Source organism: Desarmillaria tabescens (assembly GCF_030435595.1).
Source record: "Desarmillaria tabescens strain CCBAS 213 chromosome Unknown EV420scaffold_50, whole genome shotgun sequence".
Classification (NCBI taxonomy): domain Eukaryota; kingdom Fungi; phylum Basidiomycota; class Agaricomycetes; order Agaricales; family Physalacriaceae; genus Desarmillaria; species Desarmillaria tabescens.
The window spans coordinates 200,401-215,767 of NW_026848349.1; the positions used below are offsets into that span (position 1 = coordinate 200,401).

Sequence of the window (15,367 nt, forward strand, 5' to 3'; positions counted from 1 at the left end):
TCCTGGTTACCATTGACTTCAAAGATAAGTGTTCTGGAGTAGAGAGCGAGAGATTGAAAGATGAGACTCGATATTTCAAAACTAGTAGACGGACTATGAACGCACCGGTAGAGGCATGCCAATTGGTCTATTTCTATCTCCCGAGAACAGAGCCGGTCGAAGTGTCAAAACGGAAACGAAACCTGTCCGGTGAATTGAGTGTCTATCTCGTACATCGTGCAATGGAAAGAGTGACTTACGATATAAGCTGGATCGACATCTAGCGAGACGCGGCATGAAAAGGGAGGGTACTGCGGACAATCTGAGCGCAGTTGTGAGAAGGAAAACACAAATTATCGGTAGTCTGGGATATAGATGAACCATCGTATACTGTCATTGGGTTACGAATGCGGGATGAAGATCATGATGTAGAAGCCGTGCAGCATAGCCTTCGAATATGAGTCGAGACAAGGCTGATCGGCATACTAATAGTACTCACATATCAGAACGGATAGCGAAGAAGCATTCAGTGGGTAAGGTGTGGTGCCAGGATCAGATGCAGTACAGATAGCGATCTGGATTCTTTGGCGAGTCATCTTGTGTTTCTTCAGTCTGTTCTCGAATATGGGAATCGGATGATGCACGCGTTTAGTAGTAAGGTGCGCCAAAAGCTATAGACGTATCACGCGTTTAACCGGCTGGTGAAGTCAGGGTCATTCACTATTTGCGTCCTAAGAAAATGGGATTCTCGTAACATTGTTCGAGTCGGGATTCAGTAATGCTGGTACCCTTCGTTTTATTATTTCTACGCAGATGTTTGACAAGACCAGAATGGCACGCGTGAAGGTTTGAGTGAAAAGGAGAAAAGGAGAAGCCAGATCACATGGTCGTCGGTGGTAAGTGGTGCGTGGGAAAAGATATGCTCTCATTCGCGCCGTCATCTTCCTCGCTGCTTTTAAGCTTGTTCTCATGGACTCGATTTGCCACAATACATTGTTCTTTCGAATCTTTGTTGTCACCAACACTAGCCCTCCAGAATCCGCCGCTGTTGGCGACAAACATGGAAGGAGGGATCCAGCGGGCCGATACTCTGAGTCAGCAGAAACACTCGGCCACGACCGTCTGCTGAAGTACTCTCTAAACCGCCGGAGCTAAGCTGATACGTGACCACCTGGGAGGGACGATGGTTCCACGCCGAGAAGAGGAGAGGGAGAATGGGTGCTGTGCATAGACACTTCCCTTTGGAGCTTGAAGCTTGAAGCTTGAGCTTGGAGAATGGAGGTGCGGGCATTTCTTCTTTTGCTTGATGTTGCTCTGACTTTGGCTTTCAAGGTCGACCTCACATTTCCGAGTTTTCTGATTCGGGACACTGTGCGGTTGCTCACTCAGCCATGTATACCCTGCAATCGTCTGGCTCGTCGATAATATCATTCACAACATGAATGGATGGTGGGTTCGTTTGACAAAGGGGACAGATGGTGCGCAAGAAAGAGTTCTAGAGCTCGCTTGACGTTGTTCTAAGTTTGTGTCTGCAGGTCAACCCAGAGCTTTAGATCTGCAGCTCCCTCTCGCCCTGCTCACCTGATAACGTTCATGATCCTCGGCCTACGTTAAACTGGTATATGACGAGCGGGATGGAGGACTGAGGTACGCGTCTTTTCTTTGCTCCAACTTCCAGTCTGACGCATATACAGAGCTTCTTGACCTACGATCAAGATGTCTGCATCAAGTAGTACCATAACTACCACTTCCATCAATTGTCCACCTCCCGTGCGTGCTCAGTATCTCCTCTTATTTCGCTTGGTGTTATTCTCATTCTACATCTACAGGTCGAGGTTCACTTTTCGGAGTGTTGAATGACTGGTCCTCAACTGTCTGCGCATCGGCCACCTCGCAGATTTTTGGCGTCTACCGTTGCAAGTCGCCGCCACTTGCGGGAAAAGACATGCTCCACGCCTAAACCCCATCTCCCTTCTACGGTCAGCTTCACTTTCGCTTTTTCTATAAGGTTCATACTTGTTTGAGGCCAACTCCACCGTCGGGATCATCCCGTCGTCATTTCTGGTTAGCCACTTACTTTAGGATAACAGTCCATTCCGCGTTACTCATTCTTTCACACCCAGCATATCGGGATGTTATCAAAGTCAGACTCATTGCTGCTGTCACGCCTCTAGTGGTAGCATTCTTCATGTCGAATTGGGATCCGCGGTCCACAGAACGCTGGCCCGGAAGTAAAATGATTTTTTTTGGTCTTTTTCTATCCGTAGCTTTACCGTCAACCGATTATTGAGCGAACAGTAAAGCATAGTTTACGGAAAATACAATAAACGCCTAGTACATCTAACGCCATCTCTACACCGAGATCAGGACCCTGACTGGCATGTCATCTCCTCTTGTACATCTCCAGCCCCCGTCAATCTCGTCTTGAGCCTGTTCTCCACTTCGCTGAAGCGTCGTGTAGTTCCATCTAGTGGTCTGTATGTCTGGGGGCAGGCAGCGAATATTCCGAACTCACTGCAGGGTCTGCTTTGTCCATAGAACCATACGAAGCGCCTTTTCCCGCATTCGTGCAAGTACCTGAATCGTTTACCGGATTTGAGCGCTTCCGCCGGACCATCATATCGCGGTGAAATATGGCAGGATGTTTCCTCCGGTGTTGTCGTCGGTGGAGGGTGTATATGAGGGCACCTAGGAGGAGCAGTATGAATACGAAGGAGCCAACTGTGGCGCCGATGATTGGGAGCGACCTAGATAAGCCGGTAAAAGTTGCTTTAGAAAAGAACGGAGAACAATATACCTGGATTGGGAAGTAGCAGCGGTTGTTTTGAAGTGAGTCAGGTTTACAGTTCAATACTGAGTCTTTGGGGATGCGTACGATGAAGCGTTACCAGTGGTGATCGAACTAGTACTTCCCGTAGTTTGGGAGGAACTGTTGAGATATGGGCGATGAGCGATGGAAGGAGTGGGAAATAAACGAACCTTTGAGTCGTTGGTCCTGCAGAGCCGGAACTTGAAGCAAGATTGGAGGGTGTTGTCCCGAAAGGATTGGTGAAGATCGATGCGTCGGTGCTCCCAGAGCTGGTCATTCTGACAAAGAAATCATGAGCCAGTCTCGTTAGGAGTAATAGAGGGTAATGGAATTACGTAGACGATGTTGAGACAGTGGTTGGAGTTCCGGAATCAGGATTACTAGTAGGAATTGATACTGGGCCCGGAAGCGTGAGAGCAATGATTTCTGGGTTACTATTGGCGCCAGTAGGAAGCGAAGATGAGACTCGGACTTGATTGTTCGGTACCAGCGGACAGACTACGAACGCCAAACGAACGCACCCAGGAAGCACCGGGCCAGGCGGAGGCTTTCCAAATGCAAATGGTGTATCTCCTTCAAGACCATCGAGAAAAAAGCCGTTCGAGGTAACAAACCAGAAAGAAAACCTGTCCTGTGAATTTGAGTACTTCACGCAATGAAAAACATGACTTACGAGATAAGCTGGAGGGACATCTGGCGAGACGTGGTAATTGTGTGCGTGAAATGGTAGGTGCTGTGGTGAAGCAGACAGGCGAGATAGACTCGGTTGCATGGCATCTGAATGTGGCTGTGAGGAGGAAAGTGGAATCTATCAGTGAACCATCGCATAGATACGAACACGGGATGAAGATCATGATGTAAACGCCGATCAGCATGGCATTCGAATACGAGATCGCGCAACACGGAAGCGGTTCTTGGCCCTTGTGTACAAAGAGGGGCGGTAAATAAGTAGATGGTATAGTACATAGTTGCAATGCAGTTTTGGGAGGAAAACATCCAAATCTGGGATACACATGATACATGGTCATCCTCATTGAGATATAAATATGAGTTGAGACGAAACTGATCAGCATAGCACTTACATATCAGAACACCGTATAGCAAAGAAACATTTCGTGGGTAGGGTGCGATGCCAGGATCAGAGGCGGTACGGATAACGATCCAGCTTTTTGGGGGGGTCATCTCGCGTTGCCGTTTATTTAGCCTGTTCTTGTTCTTGAAAAAGGGAATCGGGTGGCTTACGCGTTTAGTAGGGTCTGACAAAAACCTCGATGCATCACGCGTTCAATGGGCTAGTGAGGTCAGGATCATTCACTCTTTATATTTGCGTCCTGAGAAATTTGGATTCTCGTCACGTCGGTTGTGGGTCCCACGGTGTCGGTACCGTTCGTTTATTATTCTCAGGAAGATGATTGACAGAGCCAGAATCATGCGCGTAGGGATCTGGTTGAAAGAGAGAAGCGAGATCACATGGTCGTCGCTAAGTGGAGGTGACCGTGGGAAAAGACATGCTCTCTTTCGCGCTTTCATGTTCTCCGCTGCTTCGAAGCCTATCTCGCGCACTCGATTGGCCACAGGGCACAGGACTCGTAGTTTTTTGAGGCCAGTCTAACCAGGCGGAAGTGTGTACATTGTTCTCTTGACGTTAGAGTACCACCAACTCCGAGTCCAGCTCTCTAAGACCCGCCGCTGTTGGAGACGAACGTGGGAGAAAGGATCAAGCGGGTCGATACACCAAGTCAACAAGAACACTTGGCCATGGCCGTTCGCCAAAGTACTCTCCAGGCCTCGGGCCTCCGGGGCTAACCTGATATGTGACCACCTTGGAAGGACAATGGCTCCATGTGGAGAACAGGAGGAATAGTGGTGGTGGTGTTACTGGTGCCAGGTCCCAATAAAGGACGGCCGGGTCCACAGCCCAATGGAGGGGTAGACGCTTTCCTCAGCGGGTGTATTAGGGGTTGGAGAAACTCGACTGGAAGCCTGGATAATCGAGGTGCGGGCGTTTCTTATTTTGCTTGACATTGGCCTAATTTTGGCTTTCAGGATCGACCTCAGATTTCCGAGTTCTCCGATTTGAATCAGTGTAGCTGTTCTGTCTGCCGTCGTCCGGCTCGTCGATAAAATCAACTGCGATGCGTCTATTGGAGGGAGGGTTCGTCTTAGTTGAGGATGGAGAAGGCTGAGGTGCGAGCGTCTTTTCTGCATTGGTCAGCTTTTCGCATGCATGAGTCGTGCCTACTGTTTCTGCTTTCCTTTCAGTGCTAATGACATTTCCTACAGATATTCATCTGTCTGTGCGTATGCAAGGCCAGACACGACGCGCAGTGAACAGGCGTATACATCTTGCAGGGTCCATATCCTTTGAACCACATCGGCCTCCTGATGATATTCCCTTAGATTTGATGTACTTGTTCACTGGGTTTATCCTAGCATCATTACGATCTCCAACACAAGCTGTGGGAGCATCGTGGCATTATGGTGTTACGGGCGGGCAAATTATTTCTGGTTCGATCCCAGCTAATGTCATGCCGTAGGCGATTCTGTCTTTTCTTCGGAATAATCATGGATCTCGCTGGGTGCTGTAATGAAGTGTGTGGTACCCTCAAAGGATTGTATCTTTTGGTCTGGTAGCTTCTTTTGTATTGAACAGCCACACCACAATCTCATTCGTTGATCATTTTTTCCGCCCTTCGCAGGCCAGCCAATTCAAGGAATAACATGTTTCATCGCGTTCGATTTGTGCTGTGCTCTTCGAGCTCTTGTTATCGCCTCGTGTTCATTGTTATGCCTATCCTCCATGATGCTTGAGCCGTATACATCTTGGCTGGGATAACTTTATGGCAGATAACGAAGCGTCCATTTCGTCAGGGTTTCTCAGTTCACATCTCTCTTTCGGGATTCGGTCACTATCCTGACATCTGCTTTTCTATCCTCACTCTGTATTACAGGCCGTTTTGCAGCCTGTATCACCCTCACGAAGGATATGCTTCGAGCGAGGCGAATATCGTTACGGGAGGAACATTCAAGTCTGATAAGGTATGGATAAGACATGAAGTGCGTTTATTGCCCTTCGGTACTCAGGTGTTACTGACTCTGGCTCTCTAGGTCGACCAATACTTAGGTTCCTTTGCCCCTGCGCTCATGATGAATCATAACCGTATTTTGGTGCACAGCCAATTGAACCTGGCAATGGAGGATCTCTCAGTTGATGTGCACTGATTCCCGGTGCCGCGCTGGAACTGGCTGCCGACGGAAGGCTGGTTATGGTCTTGTTAACTCAATTCCTGCAAGCCTACTACTTCATGTTGCTCCTGTAATCGCTTAACACTCAAGATCTCGCCTTGTTCAGGACTACCTCTTGGTCAGCCTCGCTCACGTGTCAGTCACTTCGGTTTCCACCCGTTTCGTCCTCATTCAACGCTGTAGTATTGGCATGTCTTGGCTTGGGTCGCCGCTCTCCTGGTCTGTGACTCTCTGGAGGGCATCGACCTCGCTTATATTATACCTCCCTCGTCTTTATCGAAACAGGACCGTCTGCATATCATCTTTTCGTACTTTGATTACATCATGCCCTACTCAGCCATGGATTTGCCGCATTATGTATGTTACTTCACGGCATGATGGCACATCGAGATTCGGGACTGCGCAAAGAGCTTGTTCAATTCTAGCTCGTGCCATGGGTAGGGCGATTCCATCTAGACCTTTTTCGCTTTCCTTCCTGCTATGCTGGACCCCGTTGCTTGAATTCTAGCATACCAGCAGTCCCTCTTGGCGCTGTTGGTAGAGTGCATCACGAGCATTCAAAGCTTTGATTGTTTATTCAAGTCGGCTAGAGGGAATTTGAAGGATTTTTCGCTTTGAATACTCAGTGCCATCGCTGAACTGTTTTGTTCCGTTCCGGAATACACACCACTTTGAAGTCCGCATCAACCTCGCGAAGGACCTTGGATTCGGTAGGCCCGCCACTTGTCTTCGAGTAACTGAGGCACTTCTAGGGAAGTATGCTCAAGTTGGACAGCGTGGATGCATCATGATAGTGTGATCAATGTCCTCTTGGTGTTGTGACATTGCTAACTTTAGCTGTCCAGCCCGGGGACTACGTGGATCCATACCTCCCTCCGATGAATTCTGTGATCTTGAGTCAGACCACCGATGCTAATTTGAATAAGGAAGAGAGGTAGAAAAGAAATCGCAGGCTATCGGATCCTGTGTTTACCCTGAATGACGTCCTACTGCTATATACTATCCTATCTCACCGCAATTAGATCTGTGTGAAGCACACTATAAATTTTATTACATCAACATAGAACTGTGTGAACACGTCTTTTAACTCTGAGTCCCCAATGTTTCAACTTTTCTTCTTTGTCTGCCAAACTGATCACCGACACTTTCTCAAACTTTCCATCACGTCTTAGCTGCCCGACTACCCAGATACGATCTGATAGAGTGAAACCTTCACTGATGCTTATGATTGTATACCAGCCATTGGGTATTGGGTATGTATGGTCAGCAACAATTTTGCACGCACAAGATCCTCTCGTGTTCTCCTCAAAGAGTAGCTTCCCCTGTCGAGGGCTGTCGGATGGGTTGGCCAATCCATACACATAGATTGTGTCAATACGTGGTCCGTTGTACCAGTCGGAATCTGTCTCCTTTATCCAACGAACATACCCGGTATTGTGTTCCATATTACACCATGGAAGTGTGTATGACATTGCCTGCTCCCATGATGGCCGCCAAGATCTGTTTCCGTTCCCAGGCCCTGGGTAGTAGAAGAACAACTCTGCTCGCTTTGAAGACTGCATGACATCCACGAGGGCCATCCAGGCATCCTCTTCTGACTGAGCCCCATCGTATATTGGGATAGACTCTGCATTGAAAAGGTATGTCAAACCTGCAACTTTATCCAAAGGCTTTGTAGACACCCGATTCCGCATCAATAACATGATGTCAAATGTTGTGGCAAATGATCGCACCCTGCGCAGTGATTTCAACTTTTCATGGATCCTCGTTTGCATTTTCTCTTCCATGAACCTGTCATCACTGGTATCACCACCAATGAGCAGATCAGAGCCATTTGGAATCTCCTGTAGTGTCCATGCCCGATTGAACCAACATCGATCACTCTCAAAATCACCCTCTTTGAAGCTCAGTGGCCGACCCAATCCGCTTAAGTAGCATACCACTTTACGCTTCTTGTCGTACACATATCCGATGGTGGGAACGTCCAACTTCCACTCCTCCTTGCGCAGATCCTCCTTACGCAGATCCTCCTCACGGTGAGCTTCCCTAATCGCGTACTCCTGCCGCAAACACAGAACGTCCAGCCACACATACTCTGCTCCAAGGTTCAACATCTCGGTGCGGATGAGTTTAAGATTGGTATCCTCCGGCACGGGCACGGGCCACTCGTATCCGTTGATCGGCGTCCACACATCCACACGCTCCTTCACATCGACCCATGCATGTGATATCGCATGCCAGTCTTTAGGCGCAACCCAGTATGGCACCACCCGATTAGCATAAAGATCCCAGATGCGTCGAGGGGGCATGTCCCGCTTGGTGATCTTGTTATCGACGATCACTTTTCTCCGCCTTTTCCGGTCATCCTCCTCATACATATGCCACCAATCTTCAATGGTGTTGGAGTGGTTCCAGTAGCAGCGCAAATAAGCGTAGGCCATGCCAAAATCGTATCCTCGTTCGATGTAGGATTCGAGAAGTGAGGACATCTTGGGGGAGAGAATGTTAGTGCCGCATAGTATCCTTTGGAGCTCCTCGAACACTCCATGAACCCCAAGAGTGGCACAGGATTTGTCGGCCAGTGCGGATGGTATGACCTTTGTGTCACTGGTAGTATATGACCGTTGCTTCAACACAGGAATCGTGGATTCGTCCTGACCAATCTCAGCGAGGGCAGAGAGAATGACGGACCATCGTGCCTGCTTCCACGCCTGCAGCCGCGCCTCCTTCAGCACCTCCTTCAGCACCTCCAGCCGCACCTCCAGCACCTCCAGCCGTGACTGTTGCCGCGCCTGCTGCACCTTCAGCACCTCCTGCTTCCGCGCCTGCTTCCGCAGCTTCCGCACCTGCTTCCGCAGCTTCCGCACCTCCAGCTGCGCCTCCAGCGGCTCCAGCGGGGGCGGCAGGTACGGGAGCATCTGCATGCAAAGAATTATCCCTTGACACTCTAGAACACTGTTCTCTCTTCTTACCCATTTAGAATCATTGGGCCAAGCCCCGGGCGTGTATTCCTCCTCTAGTGATAGCAGGATGAGAATGTGCAGCATTAAAGCAAGACAAGCACAGATACTCATGACCATAGTCGACGTGGGTTGCTGCCAATCCGTGGTTTTAGTCGTGCTGTTTAGTAGTAAGAAGCAAAGAATGAAGACTAGCGATGTGTCATGATCACCTGCACCGCCGAAAGATAACATATACATATCAACAAAGGAACTAATCCTTATGCATCATGTGTTGTGATCTTCATCTTCACGAGTCCTAGCGATCCGCCAGTGTACTCCATCGAGCTCATCAACCCGTCCTTCGACGGCCGGTACGTCATCGCTAACAACGTCAATTCTATCCTCGGTTCTTTCAGCTTTACCCTCTCCTAGATCCTCGCTCAGTGCGTTTCGCTTCTTCGGTTGTTTGATTGGTTTCCCACACTGATAGATTCTTGCATCGATGAGTACATGATTGAGCTCGCGAATATCTCCAACATCAATAATGTCTACGCTCGAACAAGTACCCTTTCCGTCTCGGAGCCAGTCAGCTCGCCAGTCTCTGTATCCTCATCAGCGTCAGTCTCTCTCATAGACAGACACAACATACATGAGTACGGTGCGGGTGAGTTTGCAGTGTCTCCGGTCTGAGTGGCTGCTCCTTGCTGACGGTCAATACGAGTGTTCATTGGTGGATATAGAAGGTACGTACTTTGTAGATGATGCGTCATATTATGAAGGCGATACATTCGTAAGCTGGGGGACTTAAATTAGCAGGTAGGTCATAAGAGCTCACGGGAATCAGTCCGGCAGACAGGCTTGAGGACTCGTGGAATATCAAAATCAGTATCCATATCGTTAAATAATCCTTGACGTTTGCGTTTCGTCTAACATCGAGAGCTTTGTCAGTTGATGAATGGTAACACGTGAAATACAGGACTTACAATTATTGTTCAAAGCTTGAGCCCTTCCATACCCAGGGTTTAAATCGAATAAATTGTTTTTCTTCCTCAAATCGTGCAAGGTTCTTTGAGATAGAAGACGGGCGGGCCTGCATGAGGACATGTGAAGGAAGATCGTACAATCCTGAGAAACTCGGGTGAAAAAAACATTTCGTGAGTCGTAGCCCATGTCGTAAGATTATCCTGGCCGAAAGAGGTGCATCGCTCGAGAAATCACCATGAAGAATAGCTGTAACAAAGAACAGAAGACAAGAATCAGGCATCGGCGCCCAGCAGTAACTCGAATCAAACGCGACCAAAAATCTGCGCATTTCTTGAATCAGCTGGCAAGAAGATCACTGACAAACGAGAAAATGGTGGACGAACGAAAATTAGAGGTATTCCGAAAAGACATTCTTCCGCATGTCCTGAGCCTCTCATTACGCAATAATGCTACGATGATGTTTCCACATTTCAGCACCATAGACACACCTCAGCGATCCATCTTTACAGGAGACTCGGACATGAAGGAAAATGCGGCGACATCAATTCTAGGGGCAATTTATTAAGAGGCTGAGGCGTTTCAAAGAAGACGACTCACAAAAACGCTGGTCAATAGAGTTCTTCGTCTGTCGGAAAGTCGTATATCATATATTACGAACCATTCCATGCCAAGGGAAGGGTAAGGGTCGTACTTAGAGGGCTAGTGTTAGTAACTCCCGTGTTCGAAAGAATAATGTACACGCCTCCATCGTCGATCGACACCGTGGTCTGGGCTACCTCTGATATTGAGTATCAAGCATGAAACGGAGGTTCACGACGTCGTTTTCTTGGCTAGTTCGAAGGTAGGCCGTGTAGTAAGGTTGCACGTTTTGATTCAGGCCAGCGTAAGTCTGACACAACGTCCAGATAAAAATTTGTATGAATCAGCCTTTTTGACGTGAGGACTTGGCGTGTCGTTGCTCCTAGAGCTGATCGTTCTGACAAAGAAATACGAGCCAGCCTCGTTAAGATTAATGTAGACTGCAATGAACTTACAGAGACGACGCTGTAACGCTAGTATTAATTCCGGGACGGGGACTACTAGTAGAAACAGTCTGGCCCATCAGAAAATTGCTGTCAAGGTTACCGTTGACTTCAAAGGTAAATGTTCTGAAGTAGAGAACGAGGAATTGAAAGATGAGACTTGATAGTTCAATAGATGGACTACAAACGTACATAGGAGGTTCCCAGGGCACTGGCAGAAGCACAGCTGGGGGCATCTCCTTCAAGGCCATCGAGAATAAAGCCGATTGAAGTAGTCAAATGGAAACAAAACCTATCCGGTGAATTCGAAGTACTTCACGCAATGTAAAAACACAGCTTACGAATACGAATAAGCATGGAGCGACATATAGTGAGACATGATAGTTGTACATGCACTAGACGTGAAAAGGGTGGGCGGCGTGGTGAAGTTGATAGCTAGTCGGTTGCGTGGCATCTGAACGTGGCTATGAGGAGAAAAGCCGGAACTGCCAATAGTCTGGAATACAGATGAACCGTCACCGAGATACGAGCATGGGGTGAAGATCATGATATAGAAGCCGATCAGCATAGCACTCATATATCAGAACACCATGTAGCAGAGAAGCCATTCGTGAGTAGGATACGATGCCAGGATCAACGGTAGTACGGATAGCGATTCAGTTTTTTTTGGATGAATCATCTGGCGTTACTGTTTCTTCAGCTATGTTCTTGAAGATGGAATTCGGAGGACCCACGCATTTAGTAGTAGGGTCCGCCAAAAGTCATCGACGCTTCATGCGTACAGAAGTCAAGAATCAAAATCATTAACTCTGAGTCTTGAGAACCGGATCCCCCTTGAGTTGTTCGAGTCTGGGTCCCGTGCTGGTACCCTCCATTTTATTATTTCTAGGCAGACGTTTAACAGGTCCAGAATCGTGCGCATGAAGACCTGAAGTGAAAAGGAAAGCTGGATCGTCACATGGTCGGCGCTAAGTGGGGCGTGGGAAAGAAGATGCTCTTATTCGCGCTTTCATCTTCGCTGCTTTCGAGCTCGTCTCACGGATTCGATTCTCGCCGCGATGGCTTTTTCTTTCGACGTTGTGTTGTCACCAACTCAAGCTCTCTAGGACACGCCACTATTAGAGATGAACGTGGAAGGATCAAGATGCACCGAGTCGACAATAACGCTCGACCACGGCTGTCGGCCTTGTGCTCTCCAGACTACCGGCAGTAATTTGATATGCGACCACCTGAGACGGACGATGGTTCCATGCCGAGAAGAGGAGGAGAGGGAGAATGGGTGTTGTGCACACAGAGACTTCCCTCAGCGCGCGGGTGGGCTCAGCTGGCAGCTTGGAGAATGGAGGTGCAGGCGTTTATTCTTTTTGCACTTGACATTGCTCTAATTTTGGCTTCCAGGATCGACCTCACATTTCTGAGCTGTCTGATTCGGGACAGTGTCGCTCACCTGGGATGAGAGCATCTTTTCTTCTCGGCCCGCTTGGTGCTGTTCTAAGCTTGTGTCTGCAGGGTCGATCAAGCTCGGACGCACTTTTAGATCTGCGGCTGCCTGTCGCCCTGCTAACGTTAATGGACCTCTGCCTACGTTACTCTAGGTACGGCGTCTTTTCTTTTGCACTGACGTCGTTCTCTCACAATGCACGTTAAACTGGTATATGAAGGGTGGGATGGGTGATTGAGGTACGTGTCTTTTCTTGGCTCCAACTTCCAGTCTGACGCATGTATAGAAGTCTTCTCGGTCTATGATAAAGGTGTCTGCGTCGAACGGTACCATAATCTATCCCTTCCATCCATCTGCATCCACGCTTCACCGGTTCCACCTCCCATGCGAGCTCGTCCTCCCACCACCATCTCCTCGTACCGGACCAGCGTCTTCTCGGCTTAGACAAGAAAGAATCCTAGTCGCGGATTCTGGACGAGGATTGACTTTCGTGCGAGCATCTTTTCTTTCGCTTGGTGTTATTCTCATTTTATATCTACAGGTCCAGCTTTGCTTCTCGGCCTGTGAATAACCGGTGCACATCGGCTACCTCACTGATTTTTGGTGTCTACTGTTGCTTCGGTGGTCTCTCCAAGAGTCTTCTTGGGTCAAGGCTTTGTCTTAGCCGTGAGCGCTCGTATTATACTTCTTTCATCTCTATCAAAGCTGTCGATTATACTTATACCACTTTTCCATGTTCTATATCGGCTCTCGGCTCTATAGCATGATGGCACATCGGGATCGCACGGCTCAAAGACCGTATTCGATTCTCGTGCCATGATGATTATCACAATGTGCCAGAATACGTGTTTTTACTACTCGTAGTGCTGCTATATTGCTTGGATTCTTGTATACTTACCAGCAATCAATCAATCACCTCTTAGCTCCGTTGGTAGAGCGCTCCATGCTGAGATCAGTCATTCAAGTCGACTAGAGGAAATCGGTAAACAGTGATGTAATTTTCGGCCTGCAAAAGTCCTGATGTGGTCGAAGCGACTCGACTCCGGACGCCTCAAGGAGAAATGATGTTCTTTCAAGTTTCACTAGCACTAGTCACTACTCATGCATAGTTACATATTTTGTGTTCTTTTGTTTTTTTGCGTTATATTTAGCACGGTGCCCTCCTAATACCCCGCTATCGCGCGTCACAACCCCACAAAGAGCTTATTCAATTCGAGCTCGAACTATGATGCTAAAGAAATGCGGGATATGTGTATTTTTGCATCCCGACATATATGCAATCCTTCTCAGCTCAGTTGGTTGAGCGCGCCGCTGAGGTTCAACTCCTCTAGAGGGAATTGAAATTGTGCATTCATCCCTGCTCATTGTTTTGCTAAGACTGAGAGTTGTATTTGAAGATTTGTTTACGCAGTACTGTACAGGACTGTAGTGCATGCTTCTGGATTCCTGGTCTCGCTCGCTGAGGGAAGGAAGGAAGAATTGATTCCTCAGAATCACGTGTACCGTGTAAATTGCCGTGAGAAAATACCAGGCTTTTCTTCCTCTCTTTCTCCTCCCACTGCGCGACCAGCGAACTCTGCCCCATTCTCAAAACAACTTGACAGGTTGCCATCCGCCGCTTGAAACTCGTCACAATTCCCAGGCCATACATGATGGCTCGCGACACACTGACAGCGTGAAATGCCATTGTATGCACACAGAGGGATATGGGCACGCAGGATTGGAGGGAGGTATGTACACTTTCTTTCAACGCTTGGGTTTCGCTATATTTGGTTTTGCATATAGACCCGCATATCCTCTCTGTGTTCCGTCTTCGAATGCCGCGCCTCGAATGGGAACACGACGCACGTCCTCTTCCAACTCCCCTTGGGACCAGTGTCTCTCAGACGAACCCGACGCTCGATCCGGCTTCCATGTCACAATAACGACACGACACGATGGATTCTGTGACTTAGGATGGGTCACGGCCTATAACTATAAGCCATGGAGGAACGGGAGGTGCATAGACGTCCTTTTAATCCTGACTTTTTCTAAATTTGATTGAGCTGCCTGCCTGCCTCATATTGGAAGATCGGGCACCATTTACGCTGGCTCATGCGTCATGTCCCGCTGTACCCCGTTTACTAGCTGGCCATGACTACGATACCCTCCTATTCTCTTTTGTGAGGGAGTAGTTTAGCTATGGAATCTGGATGGACAGCTCGGCGGCTTTGTTGTTGTAATCGCTGGCGCATACCCACATTTTCACAATTACTACTACGTCCGCTATTGAATGTTGGGTACCCTGAATGGACTCCGCAATCGTCCACGGCCTCTTGTCTCCGCCCGCGTCTGGACACTGCTGCGATCAGATTGATTTCTCTTTGCTCTAACCAGATGCAGGGTTGTTCAGGATGTGTATTTGTCGCCCCTCGTGAAGATAACGTTCTTTTGACTGATTCTGGTTACTTAGTCTTTGTCCTATCTCTCCGCCACACCACGATGCAGTTCAAATCCCTCCTCACGGTAATCCTCGCTTGTGAGTTTCTGTTTTTTACTTCGACTTTCCTTCCGCTAGATTGAAAATTTCATATAGTGACGGTTGCTGTGCTCGCTGTACCATACGATGATGGGACTGGTGGGACTAATCCTCGGCCTACGGGAAGCGTGGAGCTCGAGGTAGGTTTCATATCTTTTGAGGATGCAATAAGGGAACTGACTTGTAGTAGGCTCGAGCGTCAAATATGGGATATCCCCTTAGAGTTGCTATTTGGTCTAGTACAGATATCAACCTGTTCGATATGCTGCAGCCGCATAATACAGAATATCCTTGTTGTTGAGATTCGTTCCAACGCGGAGTCCTTTGAATGACAAGCGATGCTAAGATCGGTTCATCGCCCAAGCAGCATCCTCGTTCGATTCCAGGTGCTGCTATCCAGTCTGTTCTCCGAGGCCGCTTTTTTGA

The 15,367-nt window shown here is 48.3% G+C and overlaps 6 protein-coding genes across 6 annotated transcripts; 2 read left to right on the forward strand and 4 right to left on the reverse strand.

Annotated features, from left to right (window-relative positions):
• Nucleotides 1–3,003: 3,003 nt before the first annotated feature.
• Nucleotides 3,004–4,268, reverse strand: EV420DRAFT_1572336 (uncharacterized protein). The gene is made up of 4 exons (XM_060474352.1): nucleotides 4,031–4,268; nucleotides 3,871–3,970; nucleotides 3,462–3,817; nucleotides 3,004–3,414 (listed from the first exon to the last, which is right to left on the reverse strand). Exons 3-4 carry the CDS (start codon nucleotides 3,782–3,784, stop codon nucleotides 3,120–3,122), a joined length of 618 nt encoding a protein of 205 aa, XP_060325446.1. The 5' UTR covers nucleotides 3,785–3,817; nucleotides 3,871–3,970; nucleotides 4,031–4,268; the 3' UTR covers nucleotides 3,004–3,119.
• Nucleotides 4,269–7,069: 2,801 nt separating this feature from the next.
• On the reverse strand, nucleotides 7,070–8,523 carry EV420DRAFT_1314246 (uncharacterized protein; the record flags this gene model as incomplete). Its single annotated transcript, XM_060468627.1, has 1 exon — nucleotides 7,070–8,523. The coding sequence occupies one exon, from the start codon at nucleotides 8,521–8,523 to the stop codon at nucleotides 7,090–7,092; it is 1,434 nt and encodes a 477-aa protein (XP_060325447.1). The 3' UTR covers nucleotides 7,070–7,089.
• A 73-nt stretch (nucleotides 8,524–8,596) lies between these two features.
• EV420DRAFT_1314247 (uncharacterized protein) lies at nucleotides 8,597–9,191 on the reverse strand (the record flags this gene model as incomplete). Its single annotated transcript, XM_060468628.1, has 2 exons — nucleotides 9,007–9,191; nucleotides 8,597–8,952 (listed from the first exon to the last, which is right to left on the reverse strand). Coding segments are annotated over exons 1-2 (462 nt in total), but the record flags the coding sequence as incomplete, so codon positions are not given.
• Nucleotides 9,192–10,732: 1,541 nt separating this feature from the next.
• Nucleotides 10,733–11,955, reverse strand: EV420DRAFT_1751597 (uncharacterized protein; the record flags this gene model as incomplete). The annotated part of the gene is made up of 5 exons (XM_060480375.1): nucleotides 11,717–11,955; nucleotides 11,324–11,650; nucleotides 11,175–11,274; nucleotides 10,995–11,012; nucleotides 10,733–10,849 (listed from the first exon to the last, which is right to left on the reverse strand). Exons 2-5 carry the CDS (start codon nucleotides 11,557–11,559, stop codon nucleotides 10,733–10,735), a joined length of 471 nt encoding a protein of 156 aa, XP_060325449.1. The 5' UTR covers nucleotides 11,560–11,650; nucleotides 11,717–11,955.
• A 13-nt stretch (nucleotides 11,956–11,968) lies between these two features.
• On the forward strand, nucleotides 11,969–13,032 carry EV420DRAFT_971594 (uncharacterized protein). Its single transcript, XM_060484210.1, has 5 exons — nucleotides 11,969–12,327; nucleotides 12,381–12,577; nucleotides 12,644–12,662; nucleotides 12,710–12,913; nucleotides 12,965–13,032. Exons 1-5 carry the CDS (start codon nucleotides 12,202–12,204, stop codon nucleotides 12,992–12,994), a joined length of 576 nt encoding a protein of 191 aa, XP_060325450.1. The 5' UTR covers nucleotides 11,969–12,201; the 3' UTR covers nucleotides 12,995–13,032.
• A 1,872-nt stretch (nucleotides 13,033–14,904) lies between these two features.
• Nucleotides 14,905–15,242, forward strand: EV420DRAFT_1648441 (uncharacterized protein; the record flags this gene model as incomplete). The annotated part of the gene is made up of 3 exons (XM_060478166.1): nucleotides 14,905–14,941; nucleotides 14,999–15,081; nucleotides 15,132–15,242. The coding sequence occupies 3 exons, from the start codon at nucleotides 14,905–14,907 to the stop codon at nucleotides 15,240–15,242; spliced, it is 231 nt and encodes a 76-aa protein (XP_060325451.1).
• Between the last annotated feature and the right edge of the window lie 125 nt (nucleotides 15,243–15,367).